At 33.6% G+C, this 9,093-nt stretch overlaps 1 protein-coding gene across 1 annotated transcript in view; it reads left to right on the top strand.

The window, feature by feature from the left end:
• The window catches only part of LOC106478241 (thioredoxin-related transmembrane protein 1-like), a 14,390-nt gene extending 13,526 nt beyond the window's left edge, over positions 1 to 864 (top strand). The window contains exon 8 of the mRNA XM_013938768.2: positions 135 to 864. Coding sequence (XP_013794222.1) covers positions 135 to 224 — 90 coding nt within the window. The 3' untranslated portion in view covers positions 225 to 864. The remainder of the gene's footprint in view (positions 1 to 134) is intronic.
• Positions 865 to 9,093: the final 8,229 nt, after the last annotated feature.

Here is a 9,093-nt window from a genome sequence, read left to right as displayed (position 1 = left end):
AATTACTCTCAGTCCAGAATTCAAAATAGTTATATATATATATATATATATATGTATTTTATTCTTAAACATTCCTTGAACTACTCAGAAGTTAAGTTTATGTTAATGTGATGAATGAGATTTAACCTTTTTAGGAGGAGGAAGATGTGATTGAAGATGATAGTACCAAAGATAATCAAGAACTCAGGAGAAGAAATATTGAAACAGAGCAAGCTGAGAAATGAAAATATTACTTCTTTATTTCCCTAATTCCATAATTGCCTTTCAGTAGGAAAAATGTGGGTCTGTTCCTGTCAGTTACTGAGAAATGATAGTGGACTGTGTACAACTTGACTCCCTGTATTTATGCAAAGGTTTATGTAATTGATTAGCAACAATTTATAGGAAATGTTTGTGTGATAATTGTTGCATAAGTATGTTTAGTGTATTCTGAAATGTTAAAATGATATTTGATTTATGGTGCTCTACTTATAAGCTAATTTTTGAATTTAAAATTGAAGTTTATACTTTCATGGCTTTGTATAGCAGAGAAAATATTCACAGGTGTTTGTGTGTGTATAGTCTATAAATAGGCTTCTTGCATCATTTTTGACATCACTACTGTGAGAGTTTTAATTGGAAACAAATTGAACATAGAATTATCAGTCTTGTTGAATTTGTTAGGTATTCTGTCAGTTTTGTAGATGATAACATACAAAAGCATTAAATTACATTGAAATCCAAAGTTGATATGTCCATTACAAATAAGTTTTAGGCATTAATGTAAAAATGTTTGATGGGTTAAAGTAGTAATGAAAACTTAGCCTTACACTTGTATCAGAGTGTGAAACACTGTGATGCACAAATGTTTTGTTTTCTTTACCACATTTGTCTGGTGTAGGGATAGTGATGAGGAGGGTATTCCTTAAACATGGTTTAATCTGGTGTAGGGATAGTGATGAGGAGGGTATTCCCCAAATGTGGTTTAGTCTGGTGTAGGGATAGTGATGAGGGGGGTATTCCCCAAATGTGGTTTAGTCTGGTGTAGGCATAATGATGAGGAGGGTATTCCCCAAACATGGTTTAATCTGGTGTAGGGATAATGATGAGGAGGGTATTCCCCTAAACCATGTTTGGGGAATACCCTCCTCATCACTGTCCTTACACCAGACTAAACCATGTTTAAGGAATACTCTCCTCATCACTGTCCCTACACCAGACTAAACCACGTTTGTGGAATACTCTCCTCATCACTGTCCCTACACCAGACTAAACTACGTTTGGGGAATATCCTCCTCATCATTATCCCTACACCAGACTAAAGAAATCAAACCCTATTTAAAGCAGTTTAGTGACTGCAAATTGTGCTTTCAGTGGGTTTTTTTGCTACCAGACATGTGCAGTGTTTTAATGTATTTAGCAATGAGTAAAATACATCAAATGCACTTCTAAATATGTAGCTTATAATTATTTTTCTTTTCATTAAAATATTATTCGACACTGGATGATGATATGTTATTGCATGTGTTAGAGCAAAATTATTATTGTAATCAAGATTTCTCTTCATTTCAAGCTACGGAATTTTGATCATTTTAAATAAAGTGAAAATCAATGAACACAATTAAGACTAATACTGGCTAGCAGTCCCTAAGGTATAATTTTGCTATTTTATATTTTGTTTACTATATTAGTCAAATCATGAGTGATCTCGCCTGAAACATAAGTTATTTGTAGTTTGAAATATGAAACAGTTAATATAAAGTTTGTAAATCTTTAATTTTAAGATTACTCAAAACATGTAAACATGTTTAAGAACTTTACCATTTTCATAAAAATGTGTAAAACTTTGTTTAGTTAGTTTTTGATAGGTTCATTAATTACATAGTTCTTTTACTTAAGAAAGCTTATTAATATCTAATGTAATCACAATATGAACATCTAATTAGTGTGCAACAGAAAATGTTATTACTGTATTTGAATGCTTCTATATGCATGTTTGATATTTTTGCATGATAAATTGATATGTACTTTACTTTTATCAGCTTCAACATTGAAGATATACACTATATAAAAACTATATTTATAGTTATTGTGTTTATTACAAAAATCAGTTATTGACTGTTACTAAGATCCTTCACAACCACTTGGAATTCATAAACAGTAATGGGATACATTCAAAGCTATATCACAACATTGAATAGGAAAATTATCAATTTGAGTTAAAAGATGTACCCTCCATAGTTTTATTTTCAATCTGTAACTGGGATCTTGGATCATTTCACTTTTCTTGTTCATGATTAGGGTAATAATGGTTATTTTAACATTCTAAACCAAATGTAACCAGTATGAAGTAAGAAAATGGTTAAATATGATATTTTCCAGTTAGTTAACTTTTTGTTAATACATTGCTATGGTTTCAAAACTTGACTTCATAGAACAAACACACATTGTGACACTGGGTGGCAAATTATTCAACACTCAATGGGGTAGTTGTTTCTCACAAGAGATTGAACTATTTATATCTTCTTATTGATTATATATTTAGTGTCAAGCATTTCAAAATATCTGAAGAAAGTTGTTTGAAAGAATGTTTGTTTATGAGGCAAAAAAGCCAAGATGTCATAATTCTGTTTTTATGCTTCCTGATGATTTAAATTGTGACATAATGAGGAATGATATTTTAATGTAATCACACAAGATTTGTGGTTGAATCACATGCTCTCTTACGTTTTATATACTGAGTTAAGAAATATTTTGAATGTTTATATATATATATATATAAGTGAACTGTTTTTGTTTTCTCTAATGCTTTTGTAAATATACATCTAGCATTCTTTGCTTCACTAACATGGTTAATTTGGAAATCACTGATAGGTATTTTCATCCAAAGTAAATTGACTTGAGCTGCATGCTTGTTTGTCATACTATTTGTATTTCATGATTAGTGGAAAAAGTTCTGTATTTTAGAAAGTCCACCAATGCTACTGAGAAGTAATTTGCACTGTAAGTGCATGTTACAATGCTGAAAAACTGAAATATATATTGACTTACTTTTTGGGTACATTTCTGTTGTGTGTCTTTTTAATTTCAAGAAAAAAAAATTATTTTACTGTAATTTGATATTGATGATATACCACAATATAACATAACATAGTATTTAAGGACAATGAGGAACTTGTTGGTCCACCTAAACTATCACAACCACTAAATTAAATTTAAAAAAAAGTCCCAAAACTAGCCTTTAGCAATCAAATTTTTATCAGCCTTTCCCTTAAATGTACTGCATACATCGCATACCTTCTAACACTTCAAGAAGAAATCATTTCAGAGATCTTAACTTGTCTTTCTATGAAAACCTTTCCATCCCAGGTATCATCCTAGTAGCTCTTCTCTGAACCCTTTCCAATAATTCAATGTCCTTTTTAAGGTAAGGACATCAAGACAACACAGTACTCCAAATGAGACCTAACCAGTGATCTATACAAAGACTTGTAACCTCTTTAGACTTGTATTCAATATTTCTGTAAATACAACCTAAAATACTATTTGCCCTAACACTAGTAACAGCACATTACTTGGATGGCATAAGAGACTGATCAACCAGAACACCAAGATCCTTTTTTTTTCATAACATTGTTAAGGCTATTTTCATAAAAGTTATACCAATAATTCAAATTATGATAACCCACATGCATTGTCTTGAATTATTATAATTAAAACCCATTTGCCATTTATTCGACAAACTCACCAAGTGATCTAAATCCTTTTGTAAGTCAGCAGCATTCCCCTTGCAGTGCGCAACACCCAAGAACTTAATGTCATCAGCAAATTTAAGTAATTTATTGACCATTTCTTCATCTATGTCATTAATGTAAGTCAAAACCAGTGAAGGACTTAAGACTGAGGTACCCTTCTTGTGACCTTTATCCAAGTTTGAAATATATGTTGGACATGCGCCACACACGCACAAGGTCCTCGGTTCGATCCCAAGCGAAAACATTTTAATCCAATTAGTTTGTATAAAATCCTATTTAAAAATGAAACTAGTTTCTAAATTCAAAAAGTCTAAAAAAATCCGGAATTAATATTGGAATAATTTTACTGTCTTATCAATAGACAATATGATTTAATACTTCGAATGCATGTTTGGATCTCTCTGTCATGTCTCGACTCTTTACATCTACACATCATCGACAACCACAACATCTTTGCACATCACCAACAGCCACTGAAAAAAAAAGACTTTCATCATGCCTCTTCCGACGTTCTTCACATCTTTCTCTCAAAAACTTCCCGTCAACGTTTCTAAACGCGATTATAGTCACTCTAGCTAATTATTTTCTCGCGTAGAGTTGAAGGGAAGAAACGTTCCCGAGCACCCCTGTTGGGAAGAGCAGGCAATTATCACGTTGTTTTATCTTCCTTCAAAGAAAATTACTTCCACGGTTAGTTTTTGTTGTTGTTTTTTTCATCCAGAGATTTTTCTATTCAATGATTCAACTTAACCTCCATACCTATTGAGATAATTTTTAACAAGTCTTCTATCTAATCTGTCGCTTCTAAAGTTGAGATGGCTAACACAGGCAGTCCTCGAATACCTTTGCTCGAATTTTAAGAAGCCTATTATATGGCACCGTGTCAAATGCTTTCTAAAAATCCAGATACAACAAATCCACACGCTTACCTTCATTTACATAAGCGATGACCTATTCAAAGAATGTCAAAATATTAGTAGAACACGATTTTTCCCTAGTAAAACTATTTTCGCTATCCTATGAAATTTTACTTCATTTTAAATAACTTTGGAATGCATTGTCATCAGACTTGCAAGAACTTTTCTTACCACTGATGTGAGAAAATAGGCCTATAAATACCTGGACATTTTTATCACCTCGCTTCAAAAGAGATTTTTCTGTAATTGAACAGTGCATATATTATAGGCATGTATATATATATATATATATATATATATGACTATAAAAACTACTACAGTAGTGGTGCTTGTCACCAGTGTTATAAATCTGCGTGAGTCCTGTTGCCTGTAGGTCAGTGTGTGAAAAATCTGCTTAAACAACTATGTTATAATGATGACGCAGTGAAACTGATTATTTAAACCTATATAAAACACTAATACAATGACGTTATTACTTTTAGAAGAGACACTAGTCACAAATTAAAACTTATTAATTGGACTTTTGTAATCGACATCAGTGTATATAATGTTTTCAGAGGTGAAACATCTTCCTCGTTTCTGTTTTTATAATTGTGTGTTGAGCAATATTAAAACGATAATACAATTAACTTAAATATGAACCTTGAAATTCAGCGGATCATTCCGTGTAAAGAATAAACTTATTGTTGTCATTCTCCCATGTGTTCAACAACTTAAGAATTTTATTCCATCGAAAGAAGCACACGAATTACACGTGACTAATAATACAGTTTCTATTGAAGCATCAAAATATGCTGGCAAATGACTGAAAAGGCTTGATTATTCATTGTTTAAATACCGTGTCTTCAACAACAAGAGAAAAAATCTGGATTGACATAGAGAAAGAAGGAATAAAAGCTCGTTGGGAAACCATAAATTGGAGTGTGATCACCTAAGGTTTATACATATCAAGACACACGGTAGTTTGTCGTGCGGCCAAAACAACCTGCAGGACACATTGTGCGTGTTATTAACAGGAGTGATAGTTTAGCGATTTTTCTCTCTCTGTAGCTCAGACTGTGGTGATCCAAACTATCATATATATTTCAGTGGGTGTTGCTACTGGACCCATACTTCACGTTCCAAATTTCATGGTAATCCGTTGAGAAATACACGAGATATAAAATCTCGAATTTTGATTGAATTCCTTCCTTTTCTTTTACCTGATTTTTTTCAAATTTGGTACACTGATAAATCTTCACAACTTACAAATAGATGTCTCATTTGGTCTAAAAATAAACCACATGTGCAAAGTTATTAAACAAAAACCGTTCAAATTTGACGAAAGATTTTTCGCATGCCTATGCAAAAACTCACGTGAACTACCAGTCCGAAAATTTTACTGCAGCTTCACCAAAGAGTAAAAGTGGACCGTTTTTAGTTTTTAAATTCGGATTAAAGACGACTAATTTAGAGCACCAAAACTATAATGTGAAAGGACATGCAGATACATAAGTATTGATTAGGCCAAGCAAACTAGATCTAATCGAAAACACCTTAGGTGGGAAAAAAAGGTGCGGCCAAATAAGGATTGAGTATGCGATTTAAAGGAATTAAATCAAAATTGGCAGCCAGACTGATAGCTACAATTATAGCACTGATAAGAATTTTACAACAAATATTCATTCATTAATTAGCCAGGCATCGTATTTCGTTTCATCTACCATCATGCCCCAAGTTGAACAAAAAATGTGGTCTGGCTAACTAATGAATGAATATTTACTGTAAAATTATTATCGATGATAGCAGCCAGTTTGTTTGCCAGTTTTGTTTTTATTCCTTTAAGTTGCATACTAAATTATTTTTGTCCGCATCTTTTTTTCACATCTAAGGTGTTTTTGATTATATATATATATATATGCGTGTGTTTAATTTTTATTTATTTGTTCAATTATACGTCAGCTTTACGAGATGAACAACTTTAATTCTGACCTCTAGATCATTCATTTGCATAATTTATTATTTGTTGAAAGTGGACTTGACTTTTGACTAGTAAATTGGTGATAATGCGATGTACAAGTGTGTTAATAAGCTTTTTAAACCCTCTAGCTGTTGTTTGTTTTATGTAGGATACGGTTTGGTCCTGTAATAGATCTCTGGATATCGGAGTTGGTAAGACGAATTCGAATCCGTGCAACACCACAAAATATTCTTCCCGCTTTAACTTACGAATGATAATCTTTTAACGTGTATGGCCGATGGTTAGGTGATAATGACTGGGTGCCTTTCTTCTGGTCAGTAATCATGAACCACGATAGTGGTTCATCATAGGGGGATCGCCCAAGAATTTCACAAAAATACTAATAGAACATAGGGCAAAAGTCATCTTAAAAACCAGACTTGCTCTTGAAACAATACTCAAGACCTTTTATCTCAATGGCTAAGACTACTAAAATATCGATAAGAGAAAAAAAAAAAAAAAAAAAAGTTGATTTTCCGATTGTTAGACAAAATTCATCCATTTGTTCTTCATATTATCATTGATACTATTCTTGTTTCCAAAGCCTATAGAAAAAATGGTTACGAATATTTTATTCAAACCTGGACAAACCTACTAAAACATTCCTGCGCAGGTCATGCGACTATGTTGATTCTTGAAAGAGAAGGAGAGATTTTATCAGTTTTGTCATTGCTACTGGCCAAGTTTATATTCGAAGTCATTCAAGAACTGAAGCCTACAGCAAAAACGGCTAGGTATACTGCGCCAAAATCTATGCATAGCTAGTAAACAAACTTCTGCGAAGGCTGTAGGGCGATTTTTAAGTTGATTCTTGAAGGTAGAGATTTCCACTCTCTAAAATTTGGTAAGTTCTTCTTCTCTACCAAAATAAGCTCTTCGAAGCCATTTAAATACCGTTATACTAGTCAGGAATACTCTGTTTTATACTAGTCAGAAGCGCTTCGTTTCATTAATGTATATTTATAACAGTGTCTCCAGCCTTATTATAATTGATTATAGTTTTATAAGCCGTTACAGAAAACAAAACGGCTACGAATATTTTACTGAAATCTGGATAACAGTAATGAATGCAGTATGGTAGTTTTAAAATCCATTCAAGCACCTTTTTTTTTCGCCCTGAAGAATTTTTCTAACTCCTTCACTTTCCGCCATTAAAACAAAATCTGGTGTTTATTATCACTTCTCGAGTTCAGTGTTCCCTAGTAGGACAGCGGCAAGTCTTCGGATTTACAACGCTAAAATCAGGGGTTCGATTCCCATCAGTGTACACAGGAGATAGCCCGATGTGGCTTTGCTATATGAAAACACACACACACACATTTCTCGAGTTCGCTGTTTTACTTTGTCTCAACTTAGTTTTCTGCAACTATTTCAATGAGTTTCCTAACAGTAGAAGATTACCATAGTAGGTTTCTCTACTCTTGTGACTGATGATTTATTCTACGGATTTTTGTACTTCGTTGAAATTAGTATCATTTTATTATTATTATCTATATATATATATAAGATGCTAATGTCTGTCTGTCCGCAAAACTCTTCCCACAGTTTAAGTCCGACTTGAATGAAACTTCGCACGTATTTTTCAACATCATAAGGGAAAGTTCCTAATAAAGTTATATTACAATTAATGATTTTACACGAATGGAGAAGACAACATAGGAGACTTCCCTTTGGTCTTCCTGGGATTATACAACCACACCTTGTCTCCTGGTACAAAGCTGACTTCATTAGATCTCTTATCATAATATAGCTTCATGGAATCAACAGACGTTTTCAAGTTTGAATGCACTTGATGATGAATATCATCCATCCTTTCAGATAACACTTTCACGAACTCTGACACATTTTCAGGCAACTCTTCGTAAGGTGAGCGTCCTGTTATCAGATCCACCGGCAACCGAAGTTCCCGACCAAACATCAGCTTTGCTGGAGTGTATCCAATGGCTTCATGCTCTGTTGTTCTATAGGCCATCAACAATGGAAGGAGTAAGACATCCCAGTCATCTTGGCGGCTATTACAAAACTATGCCAATTCCTGTCCAAGTGTCCAATTGTACTTTTCTACCATTCCATCAGACTAAGGGTGGAATGGCGTTGTCCTGGTCTTTCGCAATAACTTGCAACATTCATGGAAATCAAGCTGATTCAAAGTTACGGCCTTGATCCGAATGCAGTTTGTATGGCAAACCAAATCCGAAGAATAAATCACTAATAGCCGAAGCTACAATTGTAGCTTCCTCATTTGGTATTGCATACGCCTCCGGTCACTTGGTGAAATAATCCATCACCACACAAATGTACCTGTTTCCAGCACGAGTTTGGGGCAAAGGACCAGCAATGTCAACAGCCTCTCTTTCCATTGGTGCCCCAACTTGATATAACTTCATTGGAGCACGTCCCCTATGCTTGGGTCTCCTTTTAGCACAACATGTACTGCAGGTTC

This window comes from Limulus polyphemus, unplaced genomic scaffold (genome assembly GCF_000517525.1).
Source record: "Limulus polyphemus unplaced genomic scaffold, Limulus_polyphemus-2.1.2 Scaffold192, whole genome shotgun sequence".
Taxonomy (NCBI): domain Eukaryota; kingdom Metazoa; phylum Arthropoda; class Merostomata; order Xiphosura; family Limulidae; genus Limulus; species Limulus polyphemus.
Note: the sequence above shows the minus strand (reverse complement) of the source record. Positions and strands in the feature narration are given on the sequence as shown.